The following is a 17,059-nucleotide window of genomic DNA, read 5'->3' on the forward strand; positions in this document are numbered from 1 at the left end:
GTGTGTGTGTGTGTGTGTGTGTGTGTGTGTGTGTGTGTGTGTGTGTGTGTGTGTGTGTGTGTGTGTGTGTGTGTGTGTGTGTGTGTGTGTGTGTGTGTGTGTGTGTGTGTGTGTGTGTGTGTGTGTGTGTGTGTGTGTGTGTGTGCACTGTTGGTGTGTGTGTGACTAGAAAGATATATGTGCATATAGACACACACCGCACTGAGAGAAGGAGGCGCGCTGATCCTCAGTCGGTGTGTGAGGGAACAGTACACACACACTTTCTCGCTCTTTCGCTCTAGTATACTCTCGCTCTCCTCCTCCTCTCTCTCTTTCTCTCTCCCTTTCTTTCTCTCTCTCTCTCTCCTTTTCTCTTGCGCTTGCACGGAGTGAGAGGGGCATCGGGAAGGGAAGAATGAGGAAGAAGTCGGCTGTGCTGCGCGCCTCGTCCCAACAAATGCGGGTTTGCTGATGAAGCTCCGCTCCGGTTATCCGATCATACAGGTCTTACACGTCCCGCTGCATGGAAACGAAGAGTAGGCAACAACCAAAAACAACAGCAACAAATAAAAAGCTGTCAGTGCATGGGAATCCGGACACCTCTCCCTCTCTTTTGTGCGTCTCGCTGTGTGGATACGCTGCCTTGGCTGGCGTATAAGAGCTCCCTGCGTCTCCATTACCATTCTCCACTACTGGCTTACCTCTTCTTCTCCTCCTCCTCCTGGTTCTGCTGCTAGTAGAGCTTTAGTACTGCTTTTACTACTGACTGCCTTCTCCGGATTGTGGACACTCTCTGGATAAACAGGTAGGATATTCTGCAGTTTTTTGGGGTACCGTTTCAGAACAAGGGACAATCATGGTAGTGATACTGAACGCCGGTGGGCTTTGGCTCACGCCGCATTGTCTCGTGGAAGCAAGTTAATTTATGGAGGGAGGGATGTGGAGTGGACGGTGTTGCCTCATGGAGCACAGATGGAAAACTTGAAAGCACCATGCGTCGGAAGGGTTTGGATGCGATGTGGAAACGATGTTTCCTCACCCCATCCTCCTGCAACACGCTGTCCACACTGCGCCTCTCCACCTCTTTGATTCAGAGATATATAGACAGAGGAGCACTGGTTTTAAAATCACAGGTTGCAGTTCTTTTTTTTTCTTTAAAATGTGCAACTAGAGGCTGTTTCTTTTGGTTTAAGGGGCTTTTATATTCTTATTTTTCCCTTTACCCCCACCCTCTTTCCCTGCCCTTCTCAACTCGCTTATGTTTAGTGGAATAATAATTACGGATGCAGAGCACGTTCAGGTAACCAGGTTCGCACCCTTTTTAGAGGCTTTCAATGTGGAAGTTGGCTGACAAATATGCGCAGTCTAGTAGTATCCTTTTACAGCACGAATGGCCCATTTGCAAAAGTGCACAGAAAGCAACATTTGCGCAATTCTAGACGTCCCCATCCTTTGCGACAAACCATATTGGCACTGATGGACTGCCGTTGCACATCAGGGCAGAGCAGGTTGGGGGGGAGGGGGGGAGAATTCCGAGCCCTGCCACTTTTTCATTCATGTTTCTGAATTTAAAATGGATCAGTTGGGTTTTTAAACGTGAAATTCTAGAACAAATACTTATGTTAGCCTTTTTCTGCTGTGTTATAAAAGGTACATCAACATGGAGTGATTCAGTTAGCTTTAAGCCTGACATGTATACTATTAGAGCAGACAGCGGCTTTTCATTTTCCTGATGTGACACTACAGACGCTTCGTCTTGTGAGGAGCGCTTGGCACATCAGGCAGGTACAATCAAGGCTTTCCAGGCAATTTTTTTCCAGCTGACTCCAGTCGAGGGGTTTATGAGCATGACACAGAGGAGCTGAATCTCATTCGGTTGAGTTTCCCGGGCTGATTTTTATTCCCAGTCCGCCCCTGATATGAAATATTTATTTATGACAATGAAAAACTGAAACGCAGCCTGAGCTTTTCACTGCCTTATTTACCTCCCATCAGTGGTGCAGTTGGTTATTGATGGGATATAAGATCTTGTGGCGATGCAGTGGTGAGGCTTCATCACAATACAACGGGTTCAGGTTAACACAAGTGATGTATTTTACAATAAAAGCTGACCTTTCTCAATGTCTGACGCTAGACTCTTGCCGTATCTCAGTCGTTCTTGGATTTGTCAATGAGGAGGCCTATTCTTAACCTGATTGAGGAGAGATTATGGCACCATGTCGGAAATAAGTCATTGGCTAAATGGCTGAGACGAGGCTGAGTTGGAAGAAGGGATAGAACAGATTGTTTCTCTTAGTTTTTTTTGTAATATTGCTGAAAATGTATATCTCCATCATGATGTTCATTAATGACTTTAGCCTAGAGGGGTATTGGGCGCCTACCGGTCAGAGGGTGGTGGTTAGATTCCCATCCCCCGCAGTCAACATGTTGAAGTATCCTTGACCAAAAATGTTCCCGTAGGAAAGTCTAGGTAAGCTTTCTCTGACTTAGTTGTTGTTGGTTGTGGTTTATGTTAACAAAGGATTGGTCACCTTCAAACTCGACACCGCACTTCCTTTCTGCCTGCCATGACAGCTGCCCTGACATAGTTGCATACCAAAGCAAGGCTATGCTAATAAAGTATCATAGACGGAGAGCAAGGCATACACAAGATTCTGTTTGGGCTTGTAACAGTCAATCATCTCAATACATAACGCAGTGTGTACAGAACGCACTAAAAATAAATGTCACACAGATCTCAGGGGCTTGCACTCAACAACTTCCTTGAGCCCACAGCAAATAACCCGCCAAGTGTGAATTTGATCAGATCAAGTGTCAAGTTATTTGTACAAAAGATTTAGATACAGTATGTGCGTATCTACATTTGTACATGCATACGTATGTACACACATTTCATCATAGTTAGAGTAAACAGACTTAATGTGATCCATATCAGTTACTAATTGTTATAGGACAAACATGAAATATTGTTTGTGTTAGACTTACTTTTTTTCCCCGCAGATTTTTATGTTCCCACGCCTATGCACCAACAAGCTGTCCTTGTCTTTTTCCGAAAGGGGAACCTGTTCATTCTTGTTTACTGTAAACGGGGTTCTTTCATGACATACAGTAGACCAGTCAGGTAAAGTGGAGTATTAGGGGGGAAAGCAAAAAAGCTGCTGATTCAACTGCAGATCAGCCAGTCCCAATTGTACCTGCTTCTTTATATTCTTAATAAATACAGAACAGTTATCATAATATATAAAAATAAATATTGAACAACTGTAATGAGCCTTAAGTATTTTGGAGCATGAAACCTGCACTGTACTGTATGCTTAGCCAAGGCAAATCCTTCTGAAGTGGTGAAACTGTGACATATTTAGATCGCCAATGTGTAGTCACCAGCATCACATACTCAGGAAGATTTGATCTATTTGGAGATTGATGGGTTATCTTCAAGCTAACCATCCAGTGTAAGTCATTTGTAGTTGTGCTTGTGTTAATAAATGCAACCCAACTGTCAATTGTAAGTCCTATGCTTATTATGTGTACGGTTACATACCAACTCCTTCTGATTGATACGTACTTCATGTCTGTAAAAAGATAAAGTTAATCTAAGTAAAAGCATTGTAAACCAATCATCCAGTCACCGGGAAGATTGGCAGCCTTTATTGGCCTGTACACTGCATTTAATGCTGAATCTTATGATGCACACTTTGTAAGATTTGTTGGCAGAAAGGCTAAATCTGCATAGCACAAAACCAAGAGGATGCTTTTCTAACATCTAAAGGGTCAACACAATAGCCTGTAAATGTTTAGTTTTTATTTCTATTTCTAATAAACCGAGCCAGTGGTGGCTTAAGATCCTTGACAAAAATAACAGTGTGTACTGAACATATGGGCTGATTCTAGAAAACAGCAGCAGTAACAGTAACGCTATAGGACAAAAAAGAGGCTACACATATCATCTGAACCACAGCATTTACATTTCTGCATGTACCGATTTTAACGAGCATTATGAATAATTAGATAACAACTCTTTCTGTTGCGTCCTTGCAGTCAGTGGATGCGCAGAGTCGGCACAACCCCCCACAAGGACAGTAATGGGCCCAGTAATAAAATATGGATGAATCCAAACCAGGTTACATGCGACACATAGAGTAGCTAAGTATGATGAAAAGCATGAACAGAGGATTCAAGACACATTTACATAACATATAAAGATGTTTGTCTCGGAGTACCCTTCTCTTTCGGACTATAAGAAAAACACGTTTTTTCGTTGATAGATAGAAAAAATACTGATACTCGCTGTAGATTCAATATTATCATCTTATAGGTGATATAAGTAACATGCAAGACATCCTTTAGTTGAACTGGCATCCTGTTAGAGACAACATTAGCCCTCATTTGTGTTTCTGTTCATCCGAGAAACGTGAGTCAATAATTCTGTCTTTTTGCTTTTGTTTGTTCTCCACCAACTCCTGAGGGCAACAACTGGGTCTTCAGCTGCTATTTATTCAATGTTGTTAACCCGCTACAGTAGATGCTAACTTTATCTGACGGCAGTTAGGCGTGTATAGTACGTTTATCTAGGGCAGCTCAATTAATCGTATTTTAATCGCAATTACGATTTTGGACATAATCGATTTTCTTTTTTTTTCTTTTTTTTAATACAAAAAATATATATATAATTTTTTCAGTTGAATCATACTTAAAGTTCACGGTAATCAACTGTTAAAAACATACTGTTCACATTTCTTTTCAATAAATAGATGTTTTCAAAGTAAATGGATAATCGTTTTTTATAATCTTGATATCAATTATTGACCCAAATATCGAGATTATGATTGTTGCCATAATCGAGCAGCCCTACGTTTATCAGAACTGTTTTCGCCCTTCTAACTGGTGCCTCTTCTTGCACTAATGACTGCACTTGAGCCAAAACAGCAAAGGTAAAACCAAAACATTGAACTCAAAGAAACCAAAAGGCTGTGACTTTGTCGTATTACTCATAACAATAGAAACCTATTGACAGTACAGTGTTATATTGAGAGCAGGTTTTAGTGTATGTCGTCAAGGTTTTGTATATATGTAATAATTAGATCAAGATAAATACATGAAACCTTCTTGAGGCTTTGACTGTTTTCCCGTGGCATGTAACATGTTGTTCAAATCTAGGACAAAAAGCTATTTAAACTGACAATACCAGCCACCCCTTGAAGGAGAGTGTAATGTGTGGATGGATGGATATAGGATGATTGTGTGCCTTTGGCTAGTTCTTCTCCAATAAACGAATGAAGCACTTGAGATAAGGGAAGCCATTTATTTGACTTAAAAGTTTTTGAATGATTGTTTGTGTTAAATTGCTTGTTTCCCATATCTCTTTATCACTTTCCCCCCGTGAACATGTCGCTCATCACAATCCAGACAGACAGATATGGAGGTATTGTCAGTGGAAATAAAGAATGACACACAGTAGGATATAGCTCTGTATTATTCAGAGCCAGTCTGATCATTTCTGCCACTCTAAGTGTAATAACGCGTCAAAGTGTCTTTGCTCCAGGACTGACTGAGAGGCAGATCCAGGCTAAAAGAGCTCAACATCACTGCAATGATGGTAACCACACATCTTCACTTGCTTGAAGGGGCTTTCTGTGTTAGTGTGTGTGTATTGTGTCCTACTTACACAGCAACATTACAAAGGAATACCTCTATTTATATATAAAAAGAAGTTATATGACTATATTAGGTTGCCTTACCTTTCCTTCTGACTCTTTCTCTCATTCTCTTTTCCTCAATGACTCTGTTTCATTCACTTCATCTTTCTCCTTCGGCCTGTCTTTCGCTTTCCATCCCTCACTCCATTTACTTTTCCATACTTCAATATATTTCCTCACTGACAAATGTAGGCGATCGTGCCCTACCACGTAGCGAGTAAAACATCAGGCTGCACCTCGAAGCAGCAGGCTCTGTGTTTTCCTGCATCAAAAATTGCTTATTTTTGTTGGCATGTACATGCTCAGCATCTACTCTGCTTTGAATAATTCAACCACAGTATCACATCCAAAAACTCGTATTCCCTGCATGATTTAGCGTCTTATGGACATTTTTGGTGTATGGAAAAAAAGTGGGATCATGTCCTATGTCTTTGCTTTTTCCTCTTTTCTCTCTAGGTAGTTTTTCTTTTTAGCTGCCTTCTTGACACCTCGGGGTGCTGCCTTCAGAGTCCCAGAGGAATGACAGTTTTAGGGCAGAAAGGGAACAGCTTGCCTCAGTGCAGCACATTATCTAAACGTTATGTATTCTTCGTTTGATTTTGCCTCTGTGGAGGGAGACTCAGCAGTGTGTGTGTGTGTGTGTGTGTGTGTGTGTGTGTGTGTGTGTGTGTGTGTGTGTGTGTGTGTGTGTGTGTGTCTGTCTGCAATTTGTTTCTGTAGCAGGGTTATCTCATGTATTCGTCCTGAAATGGAGCCACGTTTTAAGGTCATTACACTAGGGGCAATCATAGCGGGATATTCTGATACATGATAGTTAAATTACCAAATCCAAAATAGCAGTCACCGTTAAGCAGCTAAGCCTCTCTTGTGTTAACAGCAGCCGTGTAAACATACACCCTTCAGCTGGGTGCTGATATCAGCCAGGGCATCCATTTTTCCTTTATCTAATAGCAGGTAATGATTTTTGTGCAGTCAGTCTTTCCCACAGGATGTGTTTTGTTGCCGTACAGCAAAAACGGGACTATAAGCAGAACAGGTAATGATCTGCAGGGAAATCTCCTGATAAAGTGTAAAGTAATCAAGAGTGTGTAAGCAAAGTTTACTGAGGACCGGCCGTGAGGTTGAATTTTAAGCAAGTCGGTGAGAATAAACAGAGCAAGGAACAGAAAGCAGAGAACTGACTCTGGGTTATCATATACATGCATTTTGTTAGGTAACATACAACACAGTGCTTAGTGTAGTATATAACATGTATTATTAACCATCCATTGCATTGGTGAGACAACTAGGAAATGCAAATGTAAGCAGCTACAGAAAGAAAGAAAGATCTTGTAGGTGTTTTTATCTCTTTATTCGTTTTTATGCATAGAAATGACAATTAATGAACAAGATAGCCTTTACATACTATCAGCAAAACGAACAAAACAGAAAAAGAAAGAAAGAAGAAAAGAAAATGGAAACACAGCCTAAATAATATTCAAGTGTCTTCATTCTCCCAGAGACCATTAAGCTCCAGGAAGTCGTAAAAGGTTTTCCAGATTTCCCAAAACCTATCCAGCTTGTTTTTAAGGAAACAACGTATCCTTTCAAGAGCAAGGTAGAAAGTCATCAGCCATTGAGAAAGTCTTGTATGTGTTTTTTTTAAATCTTATTTTACCTCCCAGAGTCACTGAAAATATGCAAAATACTCAGAAACCTTTTGTAAGGCACTGCCAACCACTTTTGTGTGAGGACTGAAGCAGCTGCCATAACATTGTTGTATACAATTAACCATTCGCCCATTTATTTCAGTTTCCCTTTTCAGTGGGATCATGCCGATCAAAACAAAGCATCGAAAATGAATCCACTTCGATCATTGTTTGATTGGATAGTTTAAGAGGAAACACTATGAGCAATAAAAGACTGTGGGTACTAAATGCTTCTCTGTAATGCAATATAAAAACCTGAGCTTCTAAGCATCATTGCACCTCATGAGGGAGATGTGTACCTCCACAGTGCTCAGACATTAATTTATTACACATGAAATAGTAATATACAATGTATACTGATTACACGATACAAAGTGTTGTTTACTGAGATTTTATGGCACTGCTAAACTGATTTATTGGTTTTCACTTATTGACAGAGCCAGGCTACCCGTTTCCGGTGATTAGGCTAAGCTAAGCTAATTAGCTTGTAATTGAACTTTGGGATTTTACCATTTACATGCACATAAACCTATACAACACACTAAAGGAAAGGGGAAATCCCAAAAAGATTAAAGTGCCTCTGTCAGGGTGAGGTTTCAATTGTTTTCCTACCTGTGGTGAATCTATTAGACTCCAACTGGTTTGTATGAGCCTCGACTGTTTTTAATGGCTGCCTCCTTTGAATGTGGTTTTCTCTTTGACACAAAGCCATTCAAGTGTTGACGTGATGAGGTGGGGTCACAACAAGGTTGGGATATAGTCATCATTACATTTTATTATCATGGTATACTTTACACACCCTGATAATGACACAATTCTAACTATTTCTTACATTTTCATTCATTCATTTCTACTCAACTTGCCGAACTTACCTTGTGCATTCACTTGTGCACAGAAGCAATTGAAAATGCACTCTACTGTTTAGAAAACGGCTAGAATATACAGATAGCTCTTTAGCCGTCAGCCTGTTGTATAAATGACAACCTTAAGTGAAAACTACCAAATCCCTAAGCACACTGAATTATTGATCACTTGGAAATGCCATAGTAAGCCCCACAAGAAGGCCATTAAAGGCAAAGAGCTTCTCAAACCCATTAGGAGGGAAATGTTTATTGTGGTAGTGATGAACAGTAGCTTAATTAAATAGACATGTAATTTTGTTTGCAATTGATTTTCTTAACAAAAGGTTCTCACATCCCAGCTGAGATACACAGCAAAAGTCAAACCAACTACTATTCACATCGATGCAACCCAATACTGTAAATTCACCATTATGGTCTGATCACAGTCACTTATTTATCTAGCAAGAAACCATTAGGCACAGCACACATATTCTCTATTTATTATATATTGAATGAACATCCACACATTGACTACGTTCCCTGTGAAAATGGATTATGTGTTGTTCATTTAGCTTCTGATAGTACCAGGGCCCTACGGCTCCTAAGCCTCGCTTCATGTAATGCAAGAGAAAATGTGATTCATATTTTAGGGCCTTTACAGTCTCATCTGTAATGAGTATTGTGGTAAGAGGAAACGAAGGAAACTACTAATGGAACTATTGATGTCGGGTGAATCGTGCTGCTTCTGCATGTAAGAGTGTGAACAATTAATTATCAGGAAATGGATGTTGGCATGCAGTGATGTGGAAGAAGCTTGTTTGAGGAGATTTCTAAACTGATCCTTGTTTCGGGTTCTTGTTATTGATCCCTGATTAAAGGGATGACTACTCTTGTGTGTGCAGCAGTTCTTAAACTACAAGGTGTACAGAGTGGTACAAGTTTGTAACTGGGTAAATCAGATGAGATGGTGAGTAAAGAGAGGACCATCAACACGTGTGGGCTCACAGATGTGCCAAAGGTACAAAACTCAAATATGTCAATCAACCTATGCTGTATTCTCTACAGACATAATCAACATACAGCATACATGTACTGTAATATGCCAAACAAACATACGTAGAGTATCTAGCCTTGTGCCGATACACAATCAGATCGCAAATCAAGGATTGAAAGAGATAACTGATGATTATTTTCCACTGCCCATATGAGGGTGATTTCACGATCACATCAAATATGTTTTAAACATCTCTCAACTATTTGTACCTGGTAGAGTGGCATGTCACCTGACAGATACACAAATACTGAACCACAGCACAAAACACACATAAGGACAAGCAGTCTTCCATTGTGTCACTGCTTGTCGGCGTCTCAGCTCCATAGAGAATTCATGGGCACACAATCTGTCTGGGAACTTTGTTATTCAGTACATTTGGCAGCACTGAAAGGAATATTTTTATTTTTATTCGTATCCCCTTAAACCTCAGGAGAGGATGTGTGTGTGTGTTTTAGAAAGTTGTGCTTTACCATGGGATCACCCACATCCCTTTCCCTTCATCTGCTTCCTTGCTCCTAACAAACACTACCTATGCACGTTGGCTGCCTGTGCATTTGGGAATACGTTTTTGACTTCCTATTGGGAAGGTGTTGCTTGGTCAGACTCCCAGTTACTGTATGTTGATGCCATTCAGTATGAATCATAGCAGTCCATATCACCGGTCATCTCTGAATCTGACAAAAGACATTCATAAACTACTAATTTAAATACTTTTTGTAAGAAACGTAATTACCTACAGGTTACATTTGCTTTCAACACAATAAAAACGTTGTAAATGAATGTATCTACTTCTTTCTTTTCTGTAACGTACATGTTAATTGTGCGATAATAACGTTTTTTTGTTATGATTATCAGTCCTACATACACTTGTACATCTAATTACACAAAATGTGAGTAGTGCATGGTCCAGCCTGATTACCATAGAAGTTAAGAACAGATGGATTCATCTCTCCATGGAAAATTACCCAACAATGTGCAATTTGCTTGTTATAAATGGTAACTGCACTGTGTATGTGTTGGGCTTCAGGGATGCTTTTATTTAATTTAAATTAATTCTTAGCTATTATGTTTCCTCTGTATTCAATTTAGCATATTTTTGTGTTTGAGAGGAAGCAAACGAGCGACTGATTTGAAGGATCAGTGTTGGGATGTTGTGGTCTCTTAGATAGTGACCTAGTTTAGGCAAATATCTCACTGCACTCAAAATGCTGTTAAACGAGTGGGTTATTTGTGTACATATAGGCAAACAAAGACAAGTGATACCCAATCAAATGTTTTTTTAGTTTACATTGTTGGAGAGAAAGAGACCAATACCCTATACCTACAGTATTTAACCACTAACCACTATTTAAGAACTAGAAAACCCCTTGGATTGAAAATACTTCAAATGCATTTTTATGTGAGGGATTTGTTGATTAATTGATTAGTTATCTTGCAAGCCAGTTTGAAAACAATGAGTTTGGATTACATTACCTGTTTGAAATGGCTGCCTGGCTTCAAAGCTGTACGGTAAATGCCACTGTTGTTGACAGAAGTCAACCCGTCTGTTATCAGGGAGGGCCACTCGTCGGGTTGCATGAGGAACAGCAGGGTATTATTGTTGGAGGAATGTGGCAATTATATTTCAGAAGCTGCTCCTTGAAAATATAGAGTGCCGAACTCAGGAGCTGAAGTTTATCTTTGGCGTGGTTGTATGAACTTGCTGACCCTTAACAGCTTGGCAAACATTGAATGTGAAACATATGTTTTTGTTTTGGTGGTGCTGTGTTTTTAAGGTTTTTAATGCCTAAAAGTGAGAAGCCACCTTCTTTTGAAGTCTGCAAAAGTTACGTGAGAGTGTTATTTACACACAGAAGAGGATTTTACCTTCCACTGCTTGAGCATTTACTAGGATTTAGAAAATATTTAAGCCGAGGTCGTGACTCCTCAGTTTAAACCAAAATGTTTCATCGTCTGATACAACACAGTTTCTTGTCGTCTGTTCCATCTACATATTTGAGATTAAAAAGGGATAAGAGTTGGTAACTGCTTAAATATGTATTGCCTCCGAAAGAAAATTCTAAATTAGAAAGAAGAAAATCCAACCTAAACACTACATCCAAACATGTCACATTATAACATGTATTAAGTCCATGATGGTCTAATCTGAATCTTTCTCCTCTCTTCCCTCTAAAGGTTTGATATCCTCATAAATCGTCACCTAACGGTGCTGGTTCGGACGTCATCATGGGTCGCTGGGATCACTCATCCCTCCTGTCCCCTGCCCTGAGGGTAGCAGTCTTCACGGTGATCATCCTCCTAAAGCTCGATCCCTCTTTGGCCGGCACTCTGCCTGAGCAGAGTTTCGATGGCTCCGTTTTAGCGGTGTCCACCAACAAAACGGAATGCAGCATGGCTGAGCCGTGCGCAAAAGGGGTGGTCCTTCCTATTTGGGAGCCTCAGAACCCGTCATTTGGTGACAAAGTGGCCCGGGCAACAGTTTATTTTGTGGCTTTAGTCTACATGTTCCTTGGCGTGTCGATCATTGCAGACCGTTTCATGGCATCGATAGAGGTCATCACGTCTCAAGAAAAGGAGATCACTATAAAGAAGCCCAATGGAGAAACCACCACCACCACCGTTCGGATCTGGAACGAGACCGTCTCCAATCTCACCCTCATGGCTCTGGGCTCGTCGGCTCCTGAGATCCTGCTGTCCGTCATAGAGGTCATAGGTCACGGGTTCGAAGCTGGCACACTGGGCCCCGCCACCATTGTGGGTTCTGCGGCATTCAACATGTTCGTCATCATCGGGCTTTGCGTGTACGTTGTTCCCGACGGCGAGACGAGGAAGGTCAAGCACCTCCGCGTGTTCTTCGTCACGGCCACCTGGAGTATCTTCGCCTACATCTGGCTCTACCTGATCCTGTCCGTGATCTCTCCCGGCGTGGTGCAGGTGTGGGAGGGGCTGCTGACCTTCTTCTTCTTTCCCATATGTGTGCTGTTCGCCTGGGTGGCTGACCGCCGCCTGCTGTTCTACAAGTACGTGTACAAGCGCTACCGCACTGGAAAGCAGCGTGGCATGATCATCGAGACCGAGGGAGACCGCCCACTTCCTTCCAAGGTATGTTTGGATTCATTAACACTAATAAACAAAGGAGCACATAAGGCACTCTATGTAGGTGGATGTGAGTTCATTAGTAACGTGTATCTAAAACAATTATCTCTATTACTGAATGGATTCCTGCCAAGGTAAACTCCTGCCATGAAGCATATCAAGATACTGCAAAGATACACAGATATATTTTAATTATTGTAACTTTTTAATTTCCTGTTATTTACTATCTGGCGCTCTTTGTGATGTCGGTGCATTGCACTGATCTAATTGCCTTTTTAGTATCACGCTATGTTTAATCACCACTCAGTTAATTAAAGTCTCTCAGTGTCAATGTTTGTGTTACCTTTTCTTTAATTTGATTAATAATAATCAGTGCTACATTAGTTCATGAAGAGCACTTATATTTCAACTTCTGGCAAAAGAAAATCATTGCCCCACCCTGTCCCTCGTGTCAAAAAGGTAAAAAATAACGTTTTAAATTGCCATTGGGCTCAAAAGCTTAATGAAATGTTGTCAATAAAGCTGTATTTAAAGGATAACAGGCTTTAATTGATAAAGAGAGCAAGCCCCTTATCCTTTGAGAAAAAAAACAATGGCTGACATACAGTATTGTATCTAATATAAGCTAATCTGCCTGCAGTCACACATATATTTCTCTAAAGAAACATGTCATGAAACTGTAACTTAAAGTGGACCTATCATGCTATATTTGAATAATATAGTGTAGGACCACACCTATATAAGGCATATTTATACTTTTTATTTTTCAAAATACCAAACAGATCATGCATTTTAGCCATTCCTCATTTCGCTCAATGTAACACTGTCTTTGCATCATGGGCTGATTCTGTGAGAACAGCACCATCTACAGGCCTGGCATATGTACTACAGCGTCTCCAGCGCTTTCCAACGGCAATGTCCGTGGCTGTCTCCTCCTGATTGGTGGAGTTGGCCCAATAGCCGTAGCGCCACTTCTGTGTCGTCACAGAAGTGTTCAAATCTGGATCAGTCTGTATCAGATCCGTTGCAGCCCCTTTTTAAGAGATTTGGGTATGGAGGGAAATAGAGAGGGTTGTGTTTTCTGACACTTGGTGAGTTCCCTGGAACACCAGGGACACACATTCATGTATAAAAGATGTACAAAAGTGCATTTTGCATGATAGGTCACCTTTAAGATATTAATTACCCCAGCAAACTACAGAAACGTTACATTTTCACATGTATGTGCATGCTCATTAGGGCATTGCATGAAAGCACAAGAAACTGTTGTGCCTTTAGATTCGACATGCTGCTCACAAGCCTTAAATCAATAGCGCTGAACACCTTGTTTCCTTTTCCTTTTTAAGGTGGACATTGAGATGGATGGGAAGATGCTGAACTCTCATGGTGTTGACTTCCTGGATGGACCATTGGGTTTGGATATAGATGAGAAAGACCTGGATGAAGACGAGACCCGCAGAGACATGGCCAAGATCCTGAAAGAGCTCAAACAGAAACACCCTGACAAGGAGGTGAGCAACAAAGTCAAAAGAAGGCAGCAGGAAAGAAACAACATTCTGTCACAGTTTTTCTTGACAGGCTTGTTTTTCTCCATATAGGAAATGATTTGAGAAAATAAGCAGCAACAGATGACGCACTTTCTATTTGCTTCCGTTATCAGAGATTATAGTGATGAATGCAGCGCAGGTCTCATCACAACCTCTCACATTAATTTGATAATGATACATCTACAAGAAAAAAATTGCAAAGGAAACCGAGCCGGCACTGAATCAATATGTAAATTATAATGATAAACACAGATACTGTTTTGACATTGGCAATTTATACAGTATTAAATAGCTTCTCTGGCTGACTACCTGCCACTATGATAAACATATGGACTGATTTTATTGCAGCATCCATTACCTACAGTACTGCATGGATAAGGAATGTTCGAGACCCACAGAAGAACATATTGTTTTGTGTTTGCTCTGAAATTGGTCCTCGTTTCCCCACTACATTCTCATTTTGTTTGTGGTCTAGATATTAATACTGGTGCTGGCTGACCTAATAGCGAAGGGATGGATATAAACTATTGCTGATGACTCATTTAGCAGAATGTGGAAAGTTTCCTCTCTCTAAGAAGGCGCACTCTCTTTATGTTACTATAAATAAAGTAGGCAAAATGTCCACTTGTTAACAAAGTGTTGAATGTAAATTGTTGACAGCAGGAATAGCCAGACGTTATCCATTGTTTGCCCTCTCTTTGAAACCAATTCGATAATTGAAATGTTGATCTAATGCTAATGTATTATAACATAGACTGTGATTAAGAACGGAGGTTAAACTCTTGACCGTAACTATGGGATGGATATTTTACACCACCAAGTTTGGTCACCTGTAAAGACTCTTATTAGGTTAGTTGTTTCCCAAATTAGGAAAAAAGTAATCTCCTTGATGTATGTTCTGATAGAAAAGGAATACTAGTAAGGATAAAAAGAAGGAATAGTGGGATCAACCCTGAAATCAAGTGTGTTTCTCAGGGATATGTAAGCAAGATGGATGGTTGATGACGTGGGACCTGAACCTTTTAATGAAGAAGGACATCTCTACTAATGAAATTAACAAGCTGTTCATGTTTCATTCGACACGTTATGTTCTGCTGTAATCTGATGCATATTAATCTTGCATACAACTAAATCAAAGACGCTGTTGATGTTAATTCTCTGTTGATTTATCGTTAGATCACTGTCCTTTCTATTCTAGGATGTGCCCACATGGCACACCATTGAATGTTATTTATCCAGACAAGAAAGATGAACCCTGAAATTCAGCCAGACAGTGTTCAATGATGTTCTCTCATTTAAGTAGACAAGTTGACAAAGAAGACATTCTTTCCCACCATGAAAGGTCTAGGGCAGGGGTCTCAAACTCAAGGCCCGGGGGCCAAATCTGGCCTGCGACTTCATTTCATGTGGCCCACAAGAGCTTGCAAAGAATATAATATGTTTATTATACGGTTACATACCACTTTACAGAAGCAGCTTGCCCATAAACTACATGTCCCACAATGCATCTCATTTTGTGACATGCGCACTGAAGAGACTTGCAATTATTTGCCCTGGACTTCTGCTTTCAGACGTAGTTAATTACTAAGTTATTATCCTATCCGATAATAATCAAATTCAGAGGCAATAATGTAATATAATACATTATATATATATAATATTTATATATGTTATATAGTTACAACCGGCCCTTTGAGTGCAACCATAATGTTGATGTGGCCCGCGATGAAATTGAGTTTGACACCCCTGGTCTAGGGGCTATTGTTTCTGAGGAGAAAATCCTTTCACACTGTGTTTTCTTGTTTTTTTCTCACCAGGTGGAACAACTCATTGAGCTTGCCAACTACCAAGTCCTGAGCCAGCAGCAGAAGAGCCGCGCTTTCTACCGATGCCAGGCCACCCGGCTGATGACAGGCGCTGGAAACATCCTGAAGAAACACGCCGCTGATCAGGCCCGAAAAGCCGTCAGTATGCACGAGGTTCGCTCTGATATCGGTGATAACGACCCCATCTCCAAGCTCTTCTTCGACCCCAGTTCTTACCAGTGCCTTGAGAACTGTGGCACAGTGGCGGTGACCGTGGTGCGACGCGGTGGCGATTTGGGCAAAACGATTTCTGTGGACTACCGTACAGAAGACGGCACGGCCAACGCTGGCTCGGACTACGAGTTCACCGAGGGCATGGTGGTCTTCAAGGCTGGCGAGACGATGAAAGAGATCCGTGTGGGGATCATCGACGACGACATCTTTGAAGAGGATGAGAACTTCCTGATCCACCTAACCAATGTCAGGATGTTGACATCAGAGGGCGAGGAGCCAGAGGAAGGCGAGTCGGCGAATCACGTGGAAACAATGGCGTGTCTCGGCCTTCCCGCAACGGCGACCGTTACCATCTTTGACGACGACCACGCAGGTATCTTTACGTTTGAGGAGCCGGTATTCCACGTGAGCGAGAGCGTTGGCACCATGGAGGTCAAGGTGCTGAGAACGTCAGGAGCCCGCGGCGTGGTAACGCTGCCGTACAAGACGGTGGAGGGAACAGCACGAGGTGGCGGAGAAGACTTCGAAGACATTCACGGTGTCCTGGAGTTCCAGAACGACGAGATCTTGTGAGTACATTTGATCTGTCCATTTGAATCATAACTGTTCATTTTTATTCGTGCAGATATTTATCAGCTTCAATGTCTTCATTATCTGCATGTTTGATTTGATTTGTTTTCGCTCTGTGTCAGTGTGAGGTTGCAAATGTTATTGCTGATGATGTGAGAAAGTGAAGGTGTGATGTGGTGGTCACGATGAGCGGCGAGGCGGACTGCTCATTCAGGACCAAATCAACAACTCCCCACCCCTTTTTACCATGTCTCTACTTTCTATCTTACTCATCCATTTGCTTCTGTTCATTCCTCTTTGCTTTGAATTATGTTGTGCTGCTGTTTTAGTCTTCTGTAAAACTTTATTGATTTAAAAACTGTATTTCTCTACAGTTAGCACATTAATTAAGGTTAAGCCTGTGAGTTGCATAGCCAAGAAGATGGGAAACTGGCTCATTTATTGGACGGTTGACGGTTTGAATGTTAAGTAGACATAATGTCAAGACATGGACTTTGAATAAGAAGTGTTGAAGTTTGATTAAGCAAGGCACTTAAGGGCAAACCTAG

General features: G+C 41.1%; 1 protein-coding gene across 2 annotated transcripts in view; it reads left to right on the top strand.

The window, feature by feature from the left end:
• The first annotated feature begins 237 nt into the window (after positions 1 to 237).
• The window catches only part of LOC307043203 (sodium/calcium exchanger 1-like), a 112,684-nt gene continuing 95,862 nt past the window's right edge, over positions 238 to 17,059 (top strand). For both annotated transcript variants that reach the window (XM_079687514.1, XM_079687513.1), the window contains exons 1-4: positions 238 to 784; positions 11,435 to 12,361; positions 13,702 to 13,866; positions 15,720 to 16,510. In XM_079687514.1, coding sequence (XP_079543640.1) covers positions 11,486 to 12,361; positions 13,702 to 13,866; positions 15,720 to 16,510 — 1,832 coding nt within the window. In that variant the 5' untranslated portion in view covers positions 238 to 784; positions 11,435 to 11,485. The remainder of the gene's footprint in view (positions 785 to 11,434; positions 12,362 to 13,701; positions 13,867 to 15,719; positions 16,511 to 17,059) is intronic.

Source organism: Notothenia rossii (genome assembly GCF_949606895.1).
Source record: "Notothenia rossii genome assembly, chromosome: 6".
Taxonomy (NCBI): domain Eukaryota; kingdom Metazoa; phylum Chordata; class Actinopteri; order Perciformes; family Nototheniidae; genus Notothenia; species Notothenia rossii.